Source organism: Vipera berus, assembly GCF_964194415.1.
Source record: "Vipera berus genome assembly, chromosome: 6".
In the NCBI taxonomy this organism is placed as follows: domain Eukaryota; kingdom Metazoa; phylum Chordata; class Lepidosauria; order Squamata; family Viperidae; genus Vipera; species Vipera berus.
This window is the reverse complement of record NC_138208.1, coordinates 3077412-3103743: the sequence shown is the minus strand read 5'-3', so window position 1 is coordinate 3103743 and position 26332 is coordinate 3077412. Positions and strand designations below refer to the sequence as shown.

The window sequence follows — 26332 nt, the reverse complement described above, 5'->3', positions numbered from 1 at the left end:
AAACCATGGTTTTGACCTTTACTACAGGTGCAAGAAGCCCTTGAGTAAAAAAGGTTTCCTACCACCGGAAGGAAAATTGCATCAGAAAAGCTGAACAGGGAAAGAAAAAGATCAGAATGCCAGCAGATCAATACTCAGATCAACAGGGATCAATACCTAATTTATCAGGCAAACAAGCCAGCAGTAAACGATACCCTAATCAAGGAATTACGATTAGGATTTATTAAATTGATATGCTGCCCTTCTCCCTAACAACTCAAACAAAACAAGCATTTAAACAACATGCTCCTACCAACACTACACATAAAAAAAGCGGGTGGGCCTTTAAACCCCAGCCTTTCCTATGGTTTGGGATGCTATCTCGACTTTTTTTTTGCTGCCCGCAGAAACCCGCCGTCCTCGCAGTACATGTAAACGATTAGAAAATGCACACAAAGTCTACGACATCAGTACAAATAAAGACATCAAAGCCTAGTTCCAAATCTATACATTTATTTCCATTTACACCCAAGTTTTGGTTTCTCAATTGCAATATCCTATAGCACCCTGTTCGTGGGTGTATCTCCTATATAAATAATACAATAACTGCTACCTCCTTATTGGTCCATTATATTATCCAACCTTCTAGGTAAGAATACAAAGCTAACCTCCTCATGTTTGATTGCAACATTTACTCCATTTAATCATAATTTTGTAATTACTCAGAACTGCAGCATGTCCTATTAATAATAAATACTACGTTGAATTCAAATTCAGTTTTATTCCTATAATGTTACAGTGGGACGACCTCCCGTCCATTTTAATATTGGAATCTAAAAATTTATTTCAGAATATTCCAGTCCACCTAGTTACACCGATGCACAAAAAAACCCAACAACAACCACATTTGAAGCTTGGGCTATTCTGAATTCCAAAATACCCTTTTTTAATTAAAAAAAAAGAGATTTCTTCATCCTTTGAACAGGCCACTTCCAGGAGAGGCAACTGGTTTGAAAATGAGAAAAAAAACCTGTTTCCAAATTCAGCACCACCGGAATTTAAAATATTTTGTCTTCAGAACCATTTGCACACCCACTGAGTCATTTTTAAAAGCCTCGAGTTGTAATGAATTTTGGTCAGCAATAAACCAAAGTTGTGCTATTCCTTTTAGGCATCATGCTAGAGCTTCATACCGGGGTCTTCTCTGGATTGCAGATGTTGCACAGATGTTACGAGGCACAGCACACGGGATTCATAATTTTGTCTGGCTAATGAAATAAGTTAAAGATCTAAGAACATTGTAGTGTGCTTCAGGGTCACCTCTTCAACCAATCTTGCGTTCATGTTTGTTCCTTCCATAGAAGCTGCCCATCCTAGGAAAGGATCATGCAGAGAAATAATATTATATAGAAATAATATTATGGACTGGATGTCGATCGCCAGGGTCATCAGTAAAAAACAAAACTGCTCATTTCGGTTTGCAACTGTTTTGCTTTTTAACCCAGCCGGACAAACAAATAATAATAATAATAATAATAATAATAATAATAATAATAATAATAATAATAATAATAATAATAATAATAATAATAATAATAATAAGAAGAAGAAGAAGAAGAAGAAGAAGAAGAAGTTGGAAGGGATCTTGGAGGTCATCTAGTCCAACCCCCTGCTCAGGCAGGAAACCCTACACCATTTCAGACAAATGGCTGTCTTCAATTTACCACCATTTGTTTAGTGGCCGTCCAAAGTTACAGCAACACTGAAAAAAGCGATTTATGACCAGTTTCCACATGACTGTTGCAGCATTCCCCCCACGCTCGCGTGATCAAAATTCGGGCACTTGGCAACCGACTCATATTTATGACGGTCGCAGTGTCCCTGGGGAATTGCATGCTCACCATTTGTAACCATCCCAATTGGCGAGAAGCAACCTGGAACTAAGGAGAAACAGTGAGAACAATTAACCAGTGGAACTCCTTGCCTCCAGAAGCGGTGAATGCTCCAACACCGGAAGTTTTTAAGAAGAGACTGGCCAGCCACTTGCCTGGAATGGTACAGGGTTTCCTGCCTGAGCAGGGGTTGGACTAGATGACCTCCAAGGTCCCTTCCAGCTCTGTTATTCTATCTGCAAGATTATCCTTTTGCATGCTTATTCTCTCCTTTTAACCTTGTGGTTTCCTACAGCCAGTACTACTGCTCGATTTGGTGAAAGATGCTGCAGACATAAAAAAAAAAGCTGTGCTTTGGTTTTTGTTTTTTGTTTTTAAAAAATAGTTCCAAATAATTGGGGAGCTCATTATTTGCTAACTCCTTTCGACCCACAGGGATATTTTTCATTTCAAAATGAGGAAGAAGGAACTCCTCTTGAAATACGATACAAGTGCAGTACAGGAAACGGAGAAGGAAAATGTTTTTACATCTCTGGACGGGATACCCAAATAAGTCCCAAAAATAAAATAAATAAAATAAATACCCAAATGTGGTTAATTTGCCATATTGGAAACGTGGGAAACAAAAGGAACATTACTTCATCGAATGAAGTGGTAAAAACAATCAAAGGGTGGTGATTTCATAGTTTTAAAAGGGGATCAGATGACTTAATGGAGTACATATATAGTTAGATCCCCAACTATTCACTTAGGAACTGTTTTGCTTAACAACAGAGAGTTCAGGCTCAATTCTAGTTGTAAGTTGAGGACTGTCTGTATATGGAAGCTCTGCTTCCCCCCCCCCCACTTTAGGTCTCTTGTAGGCTTTTCTGGGCTTTGCCTATTAGACTAATTGCAACAAACTGTGCAAACATTTAATTTTCTTCACAACCCGCCAAAGTACTTAGCTGAGCTAAGGAAAAATCCATTTTCTTTTAAAATGTTTCTGGACACATCCCATTTTGAGCATTTCCAGCTGGAAGCCACTTCTGGACTTTGTGCTTGAGCTGGGAAAAAAACTTTGATTTGGGGTTTCACCGATTAGATAGGTTTGCTGATACAGAAATGGCTATTTTTTACCTTATTATGTAAAAGTAGAAAAAGTCGAGCTTGGATGCTTTTATCTTATTCCACTGCACCAAAGGGAGTTGGAAGTTACTATGGCTTTTCTTTTTTCCCTTTCTCATACATTTTCCCCTATTTTCCTGCTGTTTTTCTTTTGTATTTTTGTAGTTTAGATTATAAACTAATAATAATAATGTTTCTGGACGTGTTGGAAACGTGCAACTGCTTTCCATTTGCACACCCAAGACAAGAATATCAGTCACGATACCTTATGCATGTAATTGGTATAACACGAACCTATTTTAAAACATTTCACAAGCACCACGCAGAGATTAAATAGGACGACCGTCTAAACCAAGATAAACTCAATTAAGCTACAATAAAACCAAAGAAAACAGACTTACCTTGATGTTCCATCTCTGTGATGATAGCCATCAAATAGTTGAGCGGAAGAAACTCAGTTTGGGTGGGTGTTCGGTCCGTAAAGGGTATATTGTACTGCAAAAGAAAAATGCAGTCCAGCGCTGAATGGCTGTAATTTAACTCCATGTTTCAAGGAATTAATTTGTTAGAAGAATCAGAGGCAGAGAGACTAAAAAGTACAAAGAACGGCTGCGGGACTTGGGTTTGGCTAGTCTAAAGAAAAGAAGAAACAGCGGAGACAGGATAGCAGCGGTCCAGTATCTGAGGGGCTGCCACAAGGAAGAAGAGGAGGGTCACATTATTCTCCAAAATAACAGAGGGAAGGACAAGAAACAACGGTTGGAAACTGATCAAGGAGCGAAGCAACCTGGAATTAAGGAGAAACTTCCTGACAGTGAGGACAATCAACCAGTGGAACAGCTTGCCACCTGAAGTTGTGGGTGATCCATCACTGGAGATTTTTAAGAAGAGACTGGACAGCCACTTGTCTGAGATGGTACAGGTTCTCTTGTTTGAGCAGGGAGGGGGCTGGACTAGAAGACCTCCAAGGTTCCTTCCAGATTCAATTCGATTCTACTCTACTCTACTCTACTCTACTCTACTCTACTCTACTCTTCATTGTACTGTATTGTATTGTATTGTATTGTATTGTATTGTATTGTATTGTATTGTATTGTATTGTATTGTATTGTATTGTATTGTATTGTATTGTATTGTATTCTATTCTATTCTATTCTATTCTATTCTATTCTATTCTATTCTATTCTATTCTATTCTATTCTATTCTATTCTTATTCCATTCCATTCTTATTGTTCTTTTAATGAAGAGAAGGACCAGGGGTGACATGATAGCACTGTTCCAATATCTATTACAAAGAAGAAAGGCTCAACCTATTCTCCAAAGCACCTGAAGGCAGTACATGAAGTAATGGATGGAAAATAATCAAGGAGAGGACCAACGTAGAACTAAGGAGGAATTTCTTGCCAGTGAGAACAATTAACTAGTGGAACAACTTGCCAGCAGAAGTTGTGAATGCTCTAACACTGATGGTTTTAAGAAGACAGTATAGGGTATACATATGCTATAAGGCAGGGGTCTTCAAACTTGGCCCTTTGGTGACTTGTGGACTTCAACTCCCAGAATTCCTCAGCCAGGCACGCTGGCTGAGGAATTCTGGGAGTTGAAGTCCACAAGTCATCAAAGGGCCAAGTCTGAAGAGCCCTGGGTTAAGAAGATTCCTATGCACAGGGTTTTAGCAGTAAATCAGTAAAATTGGACCTTTGGGTGTGGACCTGATCTTTTGCACCTGACCATTGCCTTGCGTCGTGTAAAATGAAGGTGGGAATATAAGCCTAATAAAGGCGGCTGAAGAATTCTGGGAGTTGAAGTCCACGAGTCATAAAAGGGCCAAGTTTGAAGACCCCTCCCAAGTTCCTTTCCAACTCTTTGTTAATCTAAGCATCTTAAAGCTACTGGAGATTTTAACTCCCAAAAAAGCTAAGAAGGGGAAGGTGTGAAAAACCTCCAGCCTTGCTGCTGGGAATCTAACTTCAACATTTGTATGTTATTCGGACCCTGGAGGCCATTTTTATTTTTATCTTTTTCATGAAAAAAGGAGCAGGGACAAACTAGCCCACATTCGTAACAGGGGACCAAGCTTTTACCTGTTTGCTGCCGAGTTTCTCGAACAAGAGTTTAATGTAGTTCCTCGCCATAGCACCTGTGCTTAAAGAATGGTTCCACAGCTGGCACACCTGGCAACCGATTGCCTGCAGGGTCAAAATAAGAAACGGAGGAGGAGGATACGTTTAAATCTCAAATATGAACTGCAGCTTGGAGAATTTGAACCTGGTACCAACATTTGAATTTGGTACCAACGTCCACGATAAACCATACAGTTGTGTGAATAGCGTTTTGTACGTACAGGATAGGGTGCGGGCAGAATCGCCCTGACCTGAAAAGGGTGCAGAACTCCATTAGCATATTTTAGGGTTTCATCTTTTAACCCAGTGTTTTTCAACCACTGTTCCGCGGCACACTAGTGTGCCGCGAGATGTTGCCTGGTGTGCCGTGGGAAAAATTGAAAAGTAATTATAAAATACTTTCTTTGTGTTTATTTGATTCCTATTCAAGAGAATTACTTTATATATAGTCAATATAGGCACAGAGTTAAATTTTTTAACATTTTCTAATGGTGGAGTGCCTCGTGATTTTTTTCATGAAACAAGTGTGCCTTTGCCCAAAAAAGGTTGAAAAACACTGTTTTAACCCACTCCGTTTTTTTTAACGTTCCAAAGTCAACGGTCGGTAGTCCTTTGACTTGCAACCGTTTGAAGCCACAACGGCAGTGAAAAAGGGACTTACGACCGTTTTTCACACTTATGACCATGGCAGCATCCCCAGGGTCACGTGATCAAACTTCAGATGCTTGCCAACTGGCGTGTATTTAGGACGGTTGCATGCTGTCACGTGATCACCTCTTGGTGACCGCTTTAAACAGCGGTGGCAAGGAATGGGTCAAGAGTCACTTAACAAACGTCTCACTTAGCAACATAATTTTTTGGACTCAGTGCAGTCGTTGAGAACAACCCATAGCGTTTTAGATTTCCTTTTACCTGCAAAGTATCTAGAACTCCATTAGCGTATTTTACTGTCGTTGTTGTTTTTAAACCCCTGCATTTTTTAAAAAAAAACTTTCCAAATTCAATTACTGCCCAATTAATTGAGCGGGTTTATAGATGACAGGTAGTCCTTGAGCCCAAAATTTCTGTCGCTAAGCGAGACAGTTTGTTAAGGGAGTTATGGCTCCGTTTTATGATCTTTTTTTTTTTGGCCACAATTGCTCAGCAAATCACTGCAGTTAAGTGAATCTTATAGTCGTTAATCAAATCTGGCTTCCCCCGCGAACTTTTTTTTTTAAAGAATAACAGAGTTGGAAGGGACCTTGGAGGTCATCTAGTCCAACCCCCTGCCCAAGCAGGAGTCCCTATACCGTTTCTGACAGATGGCTGTCCAGTGTCTTCTTAAAAACGTCAGGTGTTGGAGCGTTCACAACTTCTGGTGGCAAGCTGTTCCACTGGTTAACTGTCCTCACTGTCAGGAAATTTCTCCTTATTTCCAGGTTGAATCACACCTTGATCAGTTTCCATCCGTTATTCCTTGTCTGGCCTTCAGGTGCTTTGGAAAACAGGATGACCCCATCCTGTCTGTGGAAGCCCCTCAGATATTGGAAAACTAATTGTCAGAAGCCTGACAATCGTTGATTTGCTCGTTCACACACTCACTTACTGCCCCGTTGCTTCTAAAGGCTTCCAAATGCCATTTGCTCATTCACTCACTCAACTGCCACGTTCTCAAATTCTCAAATTGATTGTCAGAAGCCTGCTGGGAAGTTTACAAGTGATGATCATGTGACAGGGCGGCTTTCACCAATACACACCGGTTGCCAAATGCCCAAATTTTGATCGTGGGGATGCTGCAATGGTTGAAAAGTGTGAAAACTGGGACAGCACAGGACTGCAGGACAGTACAACTTTTGCACGAGCTGGGCTGCTATTGGCTTAAGCCTATTGCGGGCTTTGCTCTTTTATGACTCATGGACTTCAACTCCCAGAAATCCTGAGTCAACTATGCTATTGGCTGAACAAGTGCCGGGGCCAGTACAACTGTCCTAAATATGTGCTGCTAGCCAAAGCCTAGATTTTGATCACCCATGGGGATGCTGTGATGGTTGTTAAGCATGAAAAATGGTCATAAGTCACTTCCCCCAGTCTTGCTGTGACTTTGAAGAGTCACTAAACAAATGATTGTAAGTTGAGGGCTTACCTGTGTGGTAGCCGCATTTTCAGGGCTCTATCAAGCTGCCTCCAGAAGCTATGGATACTCCAGCACCAGACGTTTTTAAGAAGAGACTGGACAGCCATTTGTCTGAAATGATGTAGTGTTTCCTGCCTGAGCAGAGGGGTTGGACTAGATGACCTCCAAGGTCCCTTCCAACTCTGTTGTTATTTTGCACCCCAAGATCTGCCCTCTTCAATCTGTGTGCCAGATTCTGGCATCCTTGCACTGTCAGTATAATTCATTTTCTTCCAACCCACCGATGCAAAACCCCGTGTAAACTCGCACGGATTGAAACAACCCCGACGAGCCAACAAGAGACAAACGTTTCTTAATCAGCCACGAAGACGGATGGCAAAATAATATTAATTCTGGCTCAGAATCCAAGCGGGAAGGAACCTGATCCCCACGGCTTAAAAATAATTTCCAACGCGTCAAAACAGCTGTTCTGGAAGAAAATGTCATTTGGTGGACTTTCTCCCTTCTCCAAAGCAGAAAGGACAGCGGTAAGACAGAAGAGGCTTTGTGGACGTTGTTGTCGTTGCTGTTTTCCAGTACAGCCAAATAAAGAAGAAAATTCAAGTCGTTCTTGTTTCTTGAAATAGATAAGGAAGCTCACCGAAAGAAATTTGAGAAAGAGAAAGGAAGGAAGGAAGGAAGGAAAGAAAGAAAGAAAGAAAGAAAGAAAGAAAGAAAGAAAGAAAGAAAGAAAGAAAGAAAGAAAGAAAGAAAGAAAGAAAGAAAGAAAGAAAGAAAGAAAGAAAGAAAGAAAGAAAGAAAGAAAGAAAGAAAGAAAGAAAGAAAGAAAGAAAGAAAGAAAGAAAGAAAGAAAGAAAGAAAGAAAGAGAAAGAAAGAAAGAAAGAAAGAAAGAAAGAAAGAAAGAAAAAGAAAGAAAGGTGAAAAATGGTCCTAAGTCATTTTTTTCAGTGCTGTTGTGATTTTTAACGGTCATTAAATGAACGGTTGTTAAGTCGAGGACTACCTGAGTCAGACTGTACTGTCTGTAGGTGCTTAGGAAAGCGGTTCTGTTCACAAGTCTTTCCCACTTTTATCCATCCCCTCCGCAAGATTTAAGCAGAGAATGGATGTTCCTGGCTGACCTTATTTGGTTCAACCACAAATACATTTACTCAGTGGTGGGATTCAGCCGGTTTGCACCGGTTCGGCAGGAGGAGGCCTCCCAGGCCTAGAACGGCCCGCCGGAAGTGCGTGGATGCCACTTCCGGAAGTCTGTTCTAGGCTCAGAGGTCTGGAGGCGGCCTCCCAGGCCTAGAACGGCCCTCCGTAAGTGCGTGGATGCCACTTCCGGAAGTCTGTTTTGGGCCTCAGAGGCCTGGAGGAGGCCTCCCAAGCCTAGAACGGCCTGCCGGAAGTGCATGGATGCCACTTCCGGAAGTTTGTTCTAGGCCTCAGAGACCTGGAGGAGGCCTCCCAAGCCTAGAATGGCCCGCCAGAAGTGCATGGATGCCACTTCCGGAAGTCCATTCTAGGCCTCGGAGGCCCAGGCCTGCATCCAATAAAGAGAACCGGCCGTTTAGGCATTTGAATCCCACCACGGCATTTACTGCAAACAGATCCAAGACTAGTTGTCGGAATACGGCAGTTAGTTAATAGTTACCTGGGGAAGCCTTGTAAGGATACTCAACCTGAGCTTCACGTTCTTTTCAGTGTCGTCCAACTCTTAAAAACAAACAAACAGGTCCAAGAAAAGGATTACCGGCTAAACAAGACGCTGGCCTGGATGACTGAGGATCTCCGCAGACACAGGTCTTCGAGCGGTCGAGCTTGGCGACCGCTTGCTCTAGGCGACCGCGAGAAGGGCTATTACCTTTCCAGAGATTCAGGACGTACTTTTCTGTCAGATGCAAAACTCCGTGGTCGACGTACTGCAGCACGGTGTGCAAAGGGAAGCACCTCATCCCCACCTGGAGGTGCAGAGTGTGGAATCCTGCATTAAAGGAGACGGCAAGGAGAGAAAAGGCAGCTTTCCTCGGGAGCCACAGGACGAGAAAGCCCCTGAGAAAGAGCGCCGAGAGGGTCGGCCAAGTCATCCCGCCTCATTCGCGCATTCTGTTTGTAGCGAGAAAAAAAATCCCAAGACTTAGATCTGGCGGGTGGGACCGGCGTGGCAACATACATACTGGTGGGTCCTTCACTTTCAACCATTTGAAGTTACAATGCCGGCGAGAAAAAGGGACTTTAGGACCGGTTTTCACGCTTGCGCTTACCGCTGCAGCATCCCCAGGGTCACGTGATCAAAATTAGGATGCTCGGCAACTGGCATGTACTTCTGACGGCTGCCCTGTGGCTGGGGGGGGGGGAGTCAGGAGATCCCCTTTTGTGAACTTCACAGCTGGGATCCCGACAAGCCAAGTCAAATGGGGGAAGCCAGATATTCACCCCCCTCTCTCTCATCTCTACCTATTTTTTTTCTCTCTCTCTCATCTCTCTGTGATCTCTCTCTCATCTATTTGTCTCATTCTCCCTATCATCTAATTTATTTATCATCTCTATCTCTCTATGTTTCTCTCTCTCTCCATTTATCTGTCTCTTTCATCTCTTTACCTCTATCATCTGTTTATCTTTCTCTCTGTCATGCCTCTATCTCTATCTCTCTCATCTCCAGTTCTGTCTCTCTCATCTCTCTCTGATCTGTCATCTCTCTCATCTATTTATCTCTCATCTCTATTAGTCTATTTATCTCATTTGTCTCTATCACTCTCTCATCTATTTCTGTCTCCATCATCTCTCTGTGATCTGTCATCTCTCTATCATCTATTTATCATCTCTCTATTTGTCTATTTATCTCTCTCATTTGTCTTTCTCTATCACTCTCTCTCATCTATTTCTGTCTCTATCATGTGATCTGTCATCTCTCTCATCTCTCTGATCTATTTATCTCTATCATCTCTCTATTTATCTCTCTCATTTCTCTCTCTCTCATCTATTTCTCTGTCTCTATCATCTCTCTGTGATCTGCCATCTCTCTATTTATCTCTCATCTATTTCTCTATCAACTCTCTCTATTTGTCTATTTATCTCTCTCATTTTTCTCTCTCTCTCTCATCTATTTCTCTGTCTCTCTCATCTCTCTCTGTGATCTGTCATCTCTCTATCATCTCCAACCCAACCCAACCCAACCTCACAGGGTGGTTGCTGTGGGAAAAATAGGGGGAGGAAAGGGTAGTAGATATGTTCACTGCCTTACTGGGACCTCTTTGGCCTTGACTTTTTGCATCCTCTCCAATTCCAATTGGCACCGCTGTATCTATTACTGTTATTACTATTACACTATTACTAGTGGTGTCTTCTGGTCTTCATCTGATAGATAGATAGATGGGTGGAGAGAGAGAGAGAGAGAGAGGGGTGGGCAGCTGGCTTTCGTGGCTAAAGTGGGACTAGAATTCATAGTCTCCCGTTTCCTAGCCTGGCGCCTGAACCATTAGACCAAACTGGGTAGAGCAAAATGAGATCAATGTGGAAGGGAAGTACCCCAAAGTTGATGTAACCTCTCTGCAACGTGACCTGCATTTAAGGTTTAAGCCATGTCATAGAAGCACTAGCCACGATCACAAGGCAGATCTATCTGCCAAATAAAAGCGGGACTGGCCTTTAGCTTCTAAACTCCCATATAATATTCTTTCTCCCATAGCAATCCACCCCACCCCAAAAATAAAACAATGGGGAAAAAATCCCACTTTGACAATTGTGAACTAATGTTCTCTTAAGCATTTCCATTTTTTAAAAAAAAACTTGTTCCTTCATAAAATCTGTCCTCTAGGGGACATTAACATTTTCATCTGTCCTCAAGACTTATCGAAAACAGCAACGGCCTCTTAGGAAATAAAAAAAACCCCATGACTTGGGGGAAAAAAAGTCACCCCCCCAAGCATCTTACCCAACAACTCACAATGGTTTCACAATGGACAAAACCACTAGCCAAGTTTTCCGGTGAGACCCGTCTTAAATCAGATTTTAAACCATCCCCCCCAAAAAAAAACCCAAGTCAAATGTTTCGGGGACAATTTTAACCTTTTGCTAATTCGGAAAGATCTGTAGCAATGTCTTGCTATTAAGACGGGGATGAGTTTCTTCTCAGAAGTTCCTGTTCTCTTGCTATTCTTAGTAGTAATTCTCCAAAACAGCTGAAGGCAGGACAAGAAGTAATGGTTGGAAACTCCTCAAAGGAGAGAAACAACCTAGAAGTAAGGGATAAATTTCCTGACAGAACAAATAACCAGTGGAACAACTTGACTTCTGGGGTTGTGGGTGCTCCATCATGGACTTTTTTTCAAAGATAGGCTGGACCATCATTTGACCAGGATGGTATAAGAAGAGACCCAACTTAGAACAAAGGAGAAACTTCCTGACAGTTAGAACAATTAACCAGTGGAACAACCTGCCTCCAGAAGTTGTGAAGGCTCCAACACTGGAAGTTTTTAAGAAGAGACTGGACAGCCACTTGTCGGAAATGGTATAGGGTCTCCTGCCTGAGCAGGGGGGTTGGACTAGATGACCTTAGAGAAGGTCTCTTCCTACCCTATGATTCTGTGTTCTAGGGCAGGGGTCTTCAAACTGGGCCCTTTTATGACTTGTGGACTTCCAACTCCCAGAATTCCTCAGCCAGGATGAAGGAAAGTAACCTTCAGTTCAATGCTTTCTCTGTAGCGGTGCCTACCCTGTGGAACAGCATCCACCAAGACCTGGAGGATCTAGGCCAGGGGTAGGCAACCTTGGCTCTTTTATGACTCGTGGACTTCAACTCCCAGAATTCCTGAGCCAGCATGGGGGAACTATGGCCCCTTCATGACTCATGGACTTCAACTCCCAGATTTCCTGAGCCAGCATGGGGGAACTATGGCCCCTTCATGGCTTGCGGACTTCAACTCCCAGATTTCCTGAGCCAGCGTGGGGGAACTATGGCCCCTTCATGGCTTGCGGACTTCAACTCCCAGATTTCCTGAGCCAGCGTGGGGGAACTATGGCCCCTTCATGGCTTGCGGACTTCAACTCCCAGATTTCCTGAGCCAGAGTGGGGGAACTATGGCCCCTTCATGGCTTGCGGACTTCAATTCCCAGAATTCCTGAGCCAGCATGGGGGAACTATGGCCCCTTCATGGCTTGTGGACTTCAACTCCCAGAATTCCTGAGCCAGCATGGGGGAACTATGGCCCCTTCATGGCTTGTGGACTTCAACTCCCAGATTTCCTGAGCCAGCATGGGGGAACTATGGCCCCTTCATGGCTTGCGGACTTCAATTCCCAGAATTCCTGAGCCAGCATGGGGGAACTATGGCCCCTTCATGGCTTGTGGACTTCAACTCCCAGAATTCCTGAGCCAGCATGGGAGAACTATGGCCCCTTCATGACTTGTGGACTTCAACTCCCAGAATTCCTCAGCCAGCATGGGGGAACTATGGCCCCCTACATGACTCGTGGACTTCAACTCCCAGAATTCCTCAGCCAGCATGGGGGAACTATGGCCCCTTCATGGCTTGTGGACTTCAACTCCCAGAATTCCTGAGCCAGCACGGCTCAGCTTGGAAACCTCTCCCTTTCCCCTCAGCGTGGCTGGCTGAGGAATTCTGGGAGTTGAAGTCCACGAGTCATAAAAGAGCCAAGGTTGCCTACCCCTGGCCTAGACTCTTCTGATCTCCTTGGAAACTATGAAGGTCTGGGATCTTCCCTCAGATGCTAAGCTGGGATGTCCTCAACTGAGCCCCAAATTTCTGTTGCTAAGAGAGGCAGCTTTCAGATGATGTTTGCCCATTTTACGACCATTCTTGCCACTGTTGTTAAGCGAATCACTGTTAAGTTAGCAAGACGGTTGTTAAGGAAATTGGGCTTCCCCCGTCGACTTTGCCTGTCAGAAGGTCGCCAAAGGGGATTGCGTGACCCCCAGGAGACGCTGTGACCGTCATAAATACGAACCCAGTTGCTGAGTGCCTGAATTTTGATCACATGACCCTGGGGGAGGCGGCAACGGTTTTACGTGTGAAAAACGGTCGTAGGTCACTTTTTTCCAGTGCCGTTGTAACTTCGAACGGTCACAAAAGGAACTTTTGTAAGTCGAGGACTTTAGGAAATTGTTGCTGTCAACTATTCTAGAGTTTTGAATGTAAGGTGGGCAACCATGTACCTTTTCTAAATAAAAAAAATCTTTCTCTCCCCCTCCCTCTCTCCCCCTCTCCATCCTTCTCTTCCTCTCTCTCCCTCTCCCTCTTTCCCTCCCTCTCCTCTCCCTTTTGTCTCTCCCTCCCCCTCTCTCCCTCCCTCTCTCTCTCCCTTCGTCCCTCCCTCTCTTCCTCTCCCTCCCTCTTCCTCTCCCTTCATTCCTCCCTCTCTTCCTCTCCCTCCCTCCTTCCCTCTCGATCTCTCCCTCCCTCCCTTCCTCTCCCTTTTGTCTCTCCCTCTCTCTCCCTCTCCGTCCCTCTCTCTTCCTCTCCCTCCCTCTTTCTCCCTCCCTCTCTCCCTCCCTCCCTCTCGGTCTCTCCCTACCTCTCTTCCTCTCCCTCCCTCTCCCTCTCCTCTCCCTTTTGTCCCTCCCCCTCTCCCTCCCTCTCTTCCTCTCCCTTCATCCCTCCCTCTCTTCCTCTCCCTCCCTCCCTCCCTCTTCCTCTCCCTTCATTCCTCCCTCTCTCTTCCTCTCCCTCCCTCTTCCTCTCCCTTCATTCCTCCCTCTCTTCCTCTCCCTCCCTCCTTCCCTCTCGATCTCTCCCTCCCTCCCTTCCTCTCCCTTTTGTCTCTCCCTCTCTCTCCCTCTCCGTCCCTCTCTCTTCCTCTCCCTCCCTCTTTCTCCCTCCCTCTCGGTCTCTCCCTCCCTCTCTTCCTCTCCCTCCCTCTCCCTCTCCCTCTTGTCCCTCCCCCTCTCCCTCCCTCTCTTCCTCTCCCTTCATCCCTCCCTCTCTTCCTCTCCCTCCCTCCCTCCCTCCCTCTTCCTCTCCCTTCATTCCTCCCTCTCTCTTCCTCTCCCTCCCTCCTTCTCCCTCTCGGTCTCTCCCTCTCTCTTCCTCTCCCTTTTGTCTCTCCCTCTCTCTCCCTCTCCGTCTCTCTTCCTCTCCCTCCCTCTCTCCCTCCCTCCCTCTCGGTCTCTCCCTCCCTCTCTTCCTCTCCCTTTCTCCCTCCCTCTCTCCCTCTCCCTCTTTCCCTCCCTCTCCTCTCCCTTTTGTCTCTCCTCTCTCCCTCTCCCTCCCTCTCTCCCTCCCTCCCTCCTTCTCCCTCCCTGTCTCTCCCTCCCTCTCTTCCTCTCCCTTTCTCCCTCCCTCTCTCTCCTTCTCTTCCTGTCCATCCCTCTCCCTTGCTCCCTCTCTCCCTCCCTCCTCCCCTCTCTCCCCCTTTCTCTCTTTGGAGTGGCCTACGGTTATGTCTGGCTCTTCTTGGTGGACGAAGCTCCAGCTCTGCAGCCGGAGGGCTCACCTGGGGGCAAAGGCAGAGACATCCCACTGGCTGCCTGCAGAATATGACACATGATATGGAACACGATGACCTCCTTGGCCTCCTCCGGTTGCCGGCTGTACAAAAAAAACCACAAGAACATGAATTGCAAATGCTGCACCGTGGTAGCGAGTGAGCCAGGCTTGTCCCTCACAACAGGTTATCCTGCTTCATAAATCATGTTCCCTTTGAAGCTCTTCCGCAGAGGGAGGAAGGGGAATGAGGGCACAGGAGGAGACACCCAGCATCACGGAGTCAGTCAGAATAGACTAGAAATATAGAACAGAATATAGAATATAGAATATAGAATATAGAATATAGAATATAGAATAGAATAGAATAGAATAGAATAGAATAGAATAGAATAGAATAGAATAGAATAGAATAGAATAGAATAGAATACAGAATGGAATGGAATGGAATGGAATGGAATGGAATGGAATGGAATGGAATAAAATAGAATAGAATAGAATAGAATAGAATAGAATAGAATAGAATAGAATAGAATAGAATAGAATAGAATAGAATAGAATAGAATAGAATAGAATAGAACAGAATAACTGGAATGGAACGGAATGGAACAGAATGGAATAACAGAGTTGGAAGGGACCTTGGAGGTCATCTAGTCCATCCCCCTACTCAAATGGTTGTCCAATCTCTTCTTTTATGACTTGTGGACTTCAACTCCCAGAATTCCTGAGCCAGCCACGCTGAGGAGAAAGGGAGAGGTTTCCAAGCTGAGCAATGCTGGCTGATGAATTCTGGGAGTTGAAATCCACGAGCCATAAAAGAGCCAAGGTTGCCTACCCCTGGCTTAGGCCTAGGCCGCTTTATGACTTGTGGACTTCAACTCCCAGAATTCCTGAGCCAGCCATGCTGAGGGGAAAGGGAGAGGTTTCCAAGCTGAGCCAGGCTGGCTCAGGAATTCTGGGAATTGAAGTCCACGAGTCATAAAAGAGCCAAGGTTGCCTACCCCTGGCCTAGCCATACCCAGTTCCCTCAATCGTTCATCGGCCTTGACTTCTGCCAAGGATGCCGTTTTCTTGGCAATCATTTGGAAGAAGTTGCCAACTGCGTCTTCCTAGTCTAGCCTACAGGCTGTCCTCAACTTACAACAGTTTGTTTTGTGACCGTCCAAAGATACAACGGCACTGAAAAAAAATGAACATTTTTCACACTTGTCAACCCTTGCAGCTTCCCCGTGGCCACAGGATCGAAGTTCAGATGCTTGTCAACTGCCTCACACTTATGACGGTCACAGGGTCCTGGGTGGGTCACGTGATCCCCTTTGCGACCTTCCGAGAAGCGAATTCAAGAGGGGGGGAAACCAGATTCGCTTAACAACCATGTGGCTAAAAATTGCAGTGGGTTCACTTAACAAGTGTGGCAAGAAAGGTCGTAAAATGGGGCAAACCTCAACCAATGTCTCACTTAGTGACAGGATGCAGCTGTAGCTGAAAGTCGAGGGCCACCTGAACAAACCTAACATTCCTGGGGTTCCTCACTGTCTCAATGTGCCATGCTTTTGGGGTACAAACATGGGAGTCAGGTGCAATGAGTTGCTAATATTCGAGGCGTAATAACAATAAACTTTTAAGTCCTGATTATGGTTCCATGATTAGGAAGTCTGGTTAATGAATTTGCCATGGTTCGTCTTTCTGCCTCTCCCTTTTTGTCTTTAAATATCTGATGGAAATTAACGGCTTACAAGGAGAAGGACAAGGAGCGAAGATTGTATTTCCTCCAAACGTTCTCCGTCATCCGACAGATGAGGTCCAGCTGCAAACAGAGAGAGAGAAAAAAGAATGTACCTGGATCCTTAAGGAAAGGCCCTCAGCTTCACTAACGCCGATTCCCAAAAGAATATTAGTTCAACGCCGACAATTTGCATGCCAACTTCACAGTATTTAGAAGAATAGAATAGAATAGAATAGAATAGAATAGAATAGAATAGAATAGAATAGAATAGAATAGAATAGAATAGAATAGAATAGAATAATAGAATAGAATAGAATTAGGATTAGGAAGGAATAAAAATAATAGAATAGAATAGAATAGAATAGAATAGAATAGAATAGAATAGAATAGAATAGAATAGAATAGAATAGAATAGAATAGAATAGAATAGAATAGAATAGAATAGAATAGAATAGAATTAAGATTAGGAAAGAATAAGAATAGAATAGAATAGAATAGAATAGAATAGAATAGAATAGAATAGAATAGAATAGAATAGAATAGAATAGAATAGAATAGAATAGAATAGAATAAGGAATGGAATGGAATGGAATAGAATAATAGAATAGAATAGAATAGAATAGAATAGAATAGAATAGAATAGAATAGAATAGAATAGAATAGAATAGAATAGAATAGAATAGAACTGGAAGGGACTTTGGAGGTCTTCTAGTCCAGCCCCCTGCTCAAGCAGCAGAACCTACAGGGCCAGAGCTACGTCACCATGAAGTTGGAGAGCAAAATGGAAATTGCCAACAAATTCGGAGTGCTTGGGTATGGTTAGGAGGGCACTTACTTTTCTAGGCTGCCCTACCTATGTTTCCTGTTAAAATACATGGGCAAATCCCATTGGAGGAAAACCATCTCAGACAAATGACTGTCCAGTCTCTTCTTAAAAATTTCCAGTGATGGAGCGCCCACAATTTCTGCAGGCAAAGCTGTTCCACTTGTCCCCACTGTATGGGCTTGTTTAGCAAATGTTATTCAAGTTGAAATCCTAGACACATTGAGTGGAAAATGAATGCTACTTGAATTCGTCCCATTGTTAAAGTATAAAGGGAACCAGCAGCCAGTGGAACCATGTACTAAAATTTAAGGGGGCACCAGCTGTTTCTAACCTTCAGATTTCTTCAAGGGCTGCTGAGCTTTTATTTCCTGCTGGTTTGAAATGGGAAACGTAGCTCACAAACCTAAACAACAACAACAACAACTTCCTATATGTTTTAAAGAGAAAAGCAATGCCCTCCTCCAAATTCTCAAGAAAAAAAGACAGGAAATCAACACACACACACACACACACACACATTGCAGTCTCTGACCCTTTTTCTCCTCCTATTCCACTAGTCCCTTGATTCCTCCTCCAGCCACTCCAAATTGTCCCATCGTGACCTTAACCATGGTTAGAAAATGGTCAGGCACCCAATCCACAGTTGGACACGGCTCTCTTCAATGCAGTAGGCTAACGCTAAACGACTTTCCCGGGGAAAAACCTAGATGACTTTCCAGAAAAAGAAAAATAACAAGATGGCTTTCCAGAAGAAGGGAAAACACTGCAAATTAGCTTTCCAGAAAACAGCTAGATGGCTTTCAACACAATGCTAGATGACTTTCTGGGGGAAAAACAAACAAACCACTAGATGGTTTTCCGGAAAATACTAGATGGCTTTCTGGAAAAATGCTAGATAACTTTCCAGAAAAGCTCTAGATGGCTTTCCAAGGGGGGGAGGAAACCCCCCCCCCCAGCTATATGGTTTTGCAGAAAAATGCTATATGGCTTTCCAGAAAAAACACTCATCGGCTTTCCAGAAAAAAAGCTAGAATACTTTCCAGAAAAAAAAGCTAGATCACTTTCCAGGAAATGAAACATCAAAAGTGTTGGCTTTGAAAAAAATAATAATGCTGGTCTTTCAACTCTGTTTCGTTCCCGTGAAAAACCAAACACACAAACGCTTCTTGAGAGCCAAACAGAGGTAAGCAATTTGCAATCTCTCTTCTCCTTTTTGCAACATTATTCTTGCAAGCAAACAGAGAGCGTATTTTCCTATCGTTTTGAGAAGCGGAAGCTTGTCGAAAACTACAACGCCAGCCAAAAACAGGCACATTGCTGTTAAAAAAGATGGTTTTGCAAAGCTCCGGTTCCTTACAAAATGTGGCCACACACCCCTTTGGTTCCCCAAAAGATCGCCCAAATTTGATACCAGATCTTCCAAGAAATTTATTTCGTTTTATTTCTTTCAAAGAAGCCTACCAGCTTTGAAACGTAATCCACCGCAATTTGATCTATCTTCTTTTTGCCAACATACTGCAGCGGTCTTAGGAGGTGATCTTTCAACTGTGCCACCATCTGTAAAAAAAAAAAAATACGCGAACAACTAAAACCAAAATATTAAATTGTGTGTGCTTGACTTGTAAAGCATTGCACAAAACAGACCTCACTTCCGTGCAAAATTTTAGGTCTGCAGGCAAAGAGCTACAGAATCACATTATTTCTGCTATGAAGAAGTAATGTTCTGGGTTGGGAGCCAACGGATGAATTTTCTGCACAGCAAAAAGTGTGTGCGTGTAAATCACTACATCTGTTCCAGAGAACTTGCAACAAAAGACAGGAACCTCAGTTACTAAGGATGTCTTGCACGGAAGAGACTAGCAAGGGAACAATTCAGTGGCCTTTCTGCTGGTTGCCCATCCGTGAATTCTTGTCAACCCTCCACTGTCAAAATGTCACCATCCAATTAGGAGATGGAAAAACCGCTCTTAATTTTAAATGGCAAGGACCAGCTAACTTTCACTGTATCTTGAAAAGACTTAATGCAGTTGGCCGCAGTTAATACTTGGAGTAGAGACACTGAAGAGTTCTCGATCTTTTAGGGTAGAAAAAGCCAAGCAAAATATCTTGGCAGGACGCAGTGCAAGCTACTTCCACACTGTTGCCAAGATAACTACATGGATGTGTTCATGAAATCACCCAAAGTTGAACTTGTGGAGCCAAACTTCATTGTTTTAAATTGGCTGGGTATTAGTAGCCTTTTGTACTTGAAAAGATTATGAACGTTTCTGCGTAGCTGTTTTGCCAATAAAGAGAAACAGAAGCGGATCGAGGAATAACAGAAGAACAGGGTGGGGAAGGGACCTTGGAGGTCTTCTAGTCCAACCCCCTGCTCAGGCAGGAAACCCTATACCATTTCAGACAAATGGTTGTTCAATCTCTTCTTTAAAATTCCCAGTGTTGGAGCATCCACAGCTTCTGGAGGCAGGTTGTTTCACTGATTAATTGTTCTAACTGTCAGGAAATTTCTCCTTAGTTCTAGGTTGCTTCTCTCCTTGACTAGTTTCCATCCGTTGCTTCTTGTCCCGCCTTCAGGCACTTTGGAGAATAGCTTGACTCCCTCTTCTTTGGGGCAGCCCCTGAGACACTGGAACGCTGCTATCCTGTCACCCCAGTCCTTCTCAAACGAGACATACCCAATTTCAACAACTGTTCCTTATATGTTTCAGCCTCCAGTCCCCTGATCATCTTTGTTACACTTCTATTAAAGAAAAATATCTACTGTATATTTTCCGGTTACCCTTACAGCATTAGAGATTTCCTAATGTGAAGTCAAGAATCCACTTACCAATCCTGTTAGCAAGCGTTGATGGTAATCCTCATCTTGAAAAAGAGGAGTTATTCTTTCTTCTGAAAGAGAGAAAGAGACAGAGAGAAAGAGAGAAAGAAAGAGGAAGAGAGAGAGGAAGAAAGACAGAGAAAGAAAAAGAGGGAGAGAGAGAGAGAGACAGAAAGAGGAAGAGGAAGAAAGAGACAAGAGAGAGAAAAGAGACAGAAAGAGAAAGAGAGAGAAAGAAAGAGATGAGAGAGAACAGCTAGATTAGAGAACATGTGCTACATTTCAATATTATTTTGCAAACAGAAGCCAGTTCTGTTTCTTCTCAGTGCAGCTCCAAACATTTCGACATGTTCTGATTACCAGCAATGCCATTACATAGATTAGAGATTTCACGACAGATTTCAATATACAATCATTTTAATGGGAGATGCAGAATAAAATGAACAATGTATACACGCATTCTTCAGATTACAACCAGCTCCCACTCAAACTGGCAACAGCAGTCATTTACGACAGCTCCTCTGAGTTCTGACTATCCTTGAAGCATCCCTACGGTGACACGATTGCGATTCTGGAGCTCGTATCACGGTTAGGACATTGCAACAAGCTGCAGCCACACAAACACAATTTCCGCAGATTCCTTGCCGGCTTTCCACAGGTAAAGTCAACGTGGAAGCTGGCAGGAACTGGAAAGTCAGGGTCTGCGATGCCCTCGCTTAACAACCCCCACACAATCCTTGCTTGACGATGTCAACCGGGGTTGCCATCACTGAGCAACACAATCATGCGATGTCACACTTTACAACCGTGTCACTTAGCGATGGCGCTTAGGGCCCAAATGGCCATCGCAAACTCAAGGACTGCTTGAAATTTATTTTAAATATTTCCACCAAATAATGGATTGAAGCACAATAAACACAACATTCTTTTTTAAAAAAAACACGATGACACGTACCCATACATATATGAACACACATAAAAAGGTAAAGGTTTCCCCGCACATGTGTGCTAGTCGTTTCCGACTCTAGGGGCCGGTGCTCATCTCCGTTTCAAAGCCGAAGAGCCAGCGCTTGTCCGAGGACGTCTCCGTGGTCATGTGGCCGGCATGACTAGACGCCAAAGGCGCACGGAACGCTGTTACCTTCCCACCGTAGTGGTCCCTATTTTTCTACTTGCATTTTTACGTCCTTTCGAACTGCTAGGTTGGCAGAAGCTGGGACGACTAACAGGCGCTCACTCTGTTACGCGGCACACGGGATTCGACCCGCCAAACTGCCGACCTTCTGATCGACAAGCTCAGCGTCTTAACCCACTGAGCCACCACGTCCCTTGAACACACATGGACCCATATTTATAAACGTATCTTTGCTTTTTTCCCCCCATTAGGTTAATGTAAGATAATGTGTCTGATTTTATAGCCAAATGTTATACGTTAGCTACAGTTACAGTGTTCATCTATTTCAACGTCTCAAAGTGGTAGAGATTATATGAATTACTGTATAATGGCACTTAGAAGAAGCTAAGAACTGGTTAACATAGCATATGCCTTCCTGAAAAGAACTACCTTGATGTTCTCCAGAATGTGCCACCATCGTTTCCAATCTACAAGACCACATGTAAACCCACAGTTTATCTATATAAGCCACCAGCCACCACAGGAAGAAGCTTCTCTACAAGTTTATACAAAATAATACGGTCGCTCAAGCTACGTTCAGCTATTATACTACAAAGTCTAAGAAAAGAGTTGTCATATCCAAGGAAACTGTTTTTCCTCCCCGCAAGTTAGGAACAACCGTTTCACACAAGGGATGAACTTTTCCTTTCCGAAGCTGACATTTATAAGTTACAGACCGTACAAACTCTGAAGACGAAAACAAGGGATGTTGCCCTCTAGAAGAACATCTACGCTCTCTGAAAAGAAACTCAGATCTAAGTAAGCAGAACACTTCGTTTCCTTAAGCACAATAACTACCAAATAACAACCACAACAATAGAGTTGGAAGGGACCTTGGAGGTCTTCTAGTCCAACCCCCTCCTCAGGCAGGAAACCCTGTACCATTTCAGACAAATGGCTGTCCAGTCTCTTCTTAAAAACTTCCAGTGTTGGAGCATTCACAGCTTCTGGAGGCAGGTTGTTCCACCGATTAATTGTTCTCACTGTCAGGAAGTTTCTCCTTAGTTCTAGGTTGCTTCTCTCCTTGACTAGTTTCTATCCGTTGCTTCTCATCCTTCCCTCTGGTGCTTTGGAGAATAGCTTGACTCCCTCTTCTTTGGGGCAACCCCTGAGATACTGGAACTCAGCTATCATCTCACTCCTCATCCTTCTCTTCATCAAACTAGACCTGCCCAATTCCAGCAACCGTTCTTCGTATGTTTTAGCCTCCAGTCCCCCTGATCCTCTTTGTTGCTCTTCTCTGCACTCTTTCCAGAGTCTCAGCATCTTTTTTACATCGTGGTGACCAAAACTGGATGTCTCCTTTGTGACAGCCTCTCAAATATTGGAAGACGGCTATCATGTCACCCCTGGTCCTTCTCTTCATTAGACTAGACCAGGGATAGGCAACCTTGGCTCTTTTATGACTCGTGGACTTCAACTCCCAGAATTCCTGAGCCAGCACGGCTCAGCTTGGAAACCTCTCCCTTTCCCCTCAGCGTGGCTGGCTCAGGAATTCTGGGAGTTGAAGTCCACAAGTCATAAAGCGGCCTAGGCCTAGGCCAGGAATAGGCAACCTTGGCTCTTTTATGACTCGTGGACTTCAACTCCCAGAATTCCTGAGCCAGCATGGCTCAGCTTGGAAACCTCTCCCTTTCCCCTCAGCGTGGCTGGCTCAGGAATTCTGGGAGTTGAAGTCCACGAGTCATAAAAGAGCCGAGGTTGCCTACCCCTGGACTAGACGTACCCAATTCCTGCAACGGTTCTTTCTCTGTTTTAGTAAGAAACCAATGGATCTCCAGCTCCTGTGAAACAAGGATGTCCAGCACGGCCGTAAGTTTGATTTCAAACTTTTGAAATCAAAAAAACACTTACCTGTTTCCCAGGTAGACACATTGGAAAGCACCCTGAAAAAAAGGAGCAATGTTTCTTAACACCTTCCGTGGACGGAGACCTTAAAAAGCCAACCCATCTAATACAAGGTCTACATAAGTAGTTCTCAACTTACAACAGGTCGTTGAGGGACCCTTCCAAGTGACAAACCGGATTGAAAAAAGGGACTTATTTCCCCCCCCCCCCACACACACTTTATTTCATTTATTTCTGAGAACCGTGGGCAACGGCCCATTGTAGGGCCCTCGGATTGTGTGACGGCAAAAAAAACCCAACACGTCTCTTTCATTAAGGCCAGGAAGATGCTCAACTCACTTTTTTGTGTTTTCAAATATGCTTTTGACGTAAGAGGTCCTTGAGGCAGTCTTCTGAAAGAAATCGCAAATAAGGTTATGCAAAAGAGTCAATTTATTCTCTCGGTATTTAATAAGAGCTGCATTCAAATAAGGTTATGCTCAGCTTGCAACCATTGGTTAGGGACCGTGGAACGTTACAACAGCATGGAAAAAAGTGACTTACGACCGTTTTTTTTACACTTGACGACGTCCCCCACGGACACGTGATCAAAATCCATACACCTGGCAACTGACTCACACTTATGACGGTCGCAGTGTCCCAGGGATCCTGTGATCAGATTTCAAGGCTTTCTGACAAGCACGGTCAATGGGGAAGCCAGATCCCCTTAGCAACTTTACAACTGCAGTGATTCACTTAAGAACTGTGGTAAGAATGGTAGTAAACTGAGGTAAAATTCACTTAACACACGTCTCACTTAACAATGGAAGTGTTGGGTGCCACCACAGCTCTTTTTCCTTCCTTCCTTCCTTCCTTCCTTCCTTCCTTCCTTCCTTCCTTCCTTCCTTCCTTCCTTCCTTCCTTCCTTCCTTCCTTCCGACTTAGCAATAGCACTTAGACTTATATACTGCTTCACAGTGCTTTACAGCCCTCTCTAAGCAGTTTACAGGATTAGCCTGTTGCCAACAATCTGGGTCCTCATTTTACCAACCTGGGAAGGATGGAAGGATGAGTCAACTTTGAGCCCGGTCAGGATCGAACTGCTGGCAGTGGGCAGAGTTTGCCTGCAATGCCGCATTCTAAGCCCTGAGTCACACTATGGCTCACTCACCTCCTCGGAAAGCAGTTTATCCCATTCCCTCTTCAGCACCGTGTGGCTGAAATGCAAGGGTGTCTCGACACATTTCACATATTCCAGGTTCAGGTTCAACTTTTCCCAGAAGCCTTTGAAGTTTCGCACCTCCAACGGGCAAGTAAATGGGAAGAGAGAGAGAGAGAGAGGGTTTTCCGTCAGAGCTATTTCCTCCTCAGCATTGTGACCAATGGCCTACTACAGGTAGTCAACAGCTTGCAAGCATTTATTTGAAGTTACAATGGCATTAAAAAACAACTAACAATAACAGAAAATTCTGGCTCAATTTTGGTTGTAACTCAAAGACAACCTGTATTGTATTTAATGTGTTTTTGACACGGCTGTGTTGCCGAAGCATCTTTTGTTGAGGCTGAGATTTGGGGGAACATTATTTCCAATGTCTATAACCCCCTCCGAATCTTTGTGGAGATGTGGATAACGAACTATAATGAAGTTTTTAAAAGCACGATCAGTACAGTATCTAAAATAAGTAGCGTTAAAGGAGATTAAAATTGAGGGAGGAGGACTTGGCATTTAATTTCTTTATTAGACTTATATTCCCATCTTCATTTTACACAACTCAAGGCAATGGTCAGGTGCAAAAGATCAGGTCCACACCCAAAGGTCCAATTATACTGATTTACTGCTAAAACCCTGTGCATAGGAATCTTCTTAACCCAGGGCTCTTCAGACTTGGCCCTTTGATGACTGGTGGACTTCAACTCCCAGAATTCCTCAGACGGCCATTTTGATGAAACTGCAGGCTTGGATCCAGACCAGGGGTCTTCAAACTTGGCCCTTTTATGACTGGTGGACTTCAACTCCCAGAATTCCTCAGCCAGCGTGCCTGGCTGAGGAATTCTGGGAGTTGAAGTCCACCAGTCATAAAAGGGCCATGTTTGAAGACCCCTGTTCTTAACTGACGGTTAGTGAATGCTAGGAATTAGATAAGGATCTACAAAATTCAAGGAGGGTTTGGACTTTGTTTGTAGCTATGCAGGGATTCTAGGCTGATCCCTCTTTTGACTCCCCCCTCCAGTTTTTGCCACTGCTTCTCTCTTAATATACATCCGCCCTGAGTCCTTCGGGAGAAGGGCGGTATACAAATAAAATAAATAAATAAATAAATCATGCATCATCCATCCGTTCAGTTTTGGTGCTGATCGTGTTTAACTTAGCCATTTTTAAATGACAAGTTTTTAACCACACCCTTATCCAACTGTATCACATAATCCTTTCTTTTTAAAAATCCAATTTACTGCGCAGCACGAACATCCCACTTCTCCTAACAGTTATAATAGCAATATTAAAACCATCAACCCGGGATGCTCAATTCATTACAATGTGATCATCCGGCGAAAATTGCCAACAAAGCAACACACACGACTGGGCACAGCAGTGCTCCACAAATGAAAGGGCACAAGTGTTCACCCTACGACAAAATTCCTGCTTAGTAAATCACCAGTAAGATATGCCAAACTAATTTCTCCTCCTCAGTTAACTGGAATTGCTTTGTTGAACACAGCTCCAAGTGCTGGAATTATCTCCATGTGTAAATGTTAAGTATCTGATGTCATGATGCTAGTTATAGAAGACGGAGGCCTTACTCCCTGCAACAAATATGCCTCTTTGGATAGAATCGCTTGGAACGAATGCAGACCAGGAGTGACCTCAAGTGGTAACTTTTAAAAAAGCGATTGCAAACTCTTCATTATAGTCAAACTGGTTTTAAGCGATTTTTCAATTCTGATCTGCAATCAGGCAGTGGAGACTAAAACACTTGAAGAACGGTTTCAGGCATTAGGTATGGCTAGTCTAGAGAAAAGAAGGACCAGGGGGGGGGGGAATGATAGCAGTGATCCAGCATTTGAGGGGCTGCCACAAAGAAGAAGGGGTCAATTTATTTTCCAGAACACCAGAAGGCAAGATGAGAAACAACAGATGGAAACTAATCAAGGAGAGAAGCAACCTGGAATTAAGGAGAAACTTCCTGACAGTGAGGACAATTAACCAGTGGAACAACCTGCCTCCAGAAGCTGTGAGCGCTCCATCACTGGAGGTTTTTAAGAAGAGACTGGACAGCTGTTTGTCTGAAATGGTATAGGGTTTCCTGCCTGAGCAGGGGGT

The 26332-nt window shown here is 43.9% G+C and overlaps 1 protein-coding gene across 11 annotated transcripts in view; it reads right to left on the bottom strand.

Moving 5' to 3' along the window:
- GSAP (gamma-secretase activating protein) overlaps positions 1-26332 on the bottom strand; it is a 65079-nt gene that overhangs the window by 2571 nt on the left and 36176 nt on the right. For 2 of the 11 annotated variants that reach the window (XM_081331301.1, XM_081331304.1), the window contains 12 exons: positions 24185-24313; positions 23374-23426; positions 23041-23072; positions 20022-20083; positions 18656-18751; positions 16379-16449; positions 14653-14747; positions 9066-9185; positions 8856-8917; positions 5064-5168; positions 3380-3473; positions 476-1352 (listed from right to left, as the gene is read on the bottom strand). In XM_081331301.1, coding sequence (XP_081187427.1) covers positions 1261-1352; positions 3380-3473; positions 5064-5168; positions 8856-8917; positions 9066-9185; positions 14653-14747; positions 16379-16449; positions 18656-18751; positions 20022-20083; positions 23041-23072; positions 23374-23426; positions 24185-24313 — 1011 coding nt within the window. In that variant the 3' untranslated portion in view covers positions 476-1260. Of the gene's footprint in view, positions 1-475; positions 1353-3379; positions 3474-5063; positions 5169-7224; positions 7832-8855; positions 8918-9065; positions 9186-14652; positions 14748-16378; positions 16450-18655; positions 18752-20021; positions 20084-23040; positions 23073-23373; positions 23427-24184; positions 24314-26332 lie in introns of those variants that run through there. The other 9 variants (XR_014026936.1, XM_081331303.1, XR_014026941.1 and 6 more) reach the window with 9 other exon arrangements.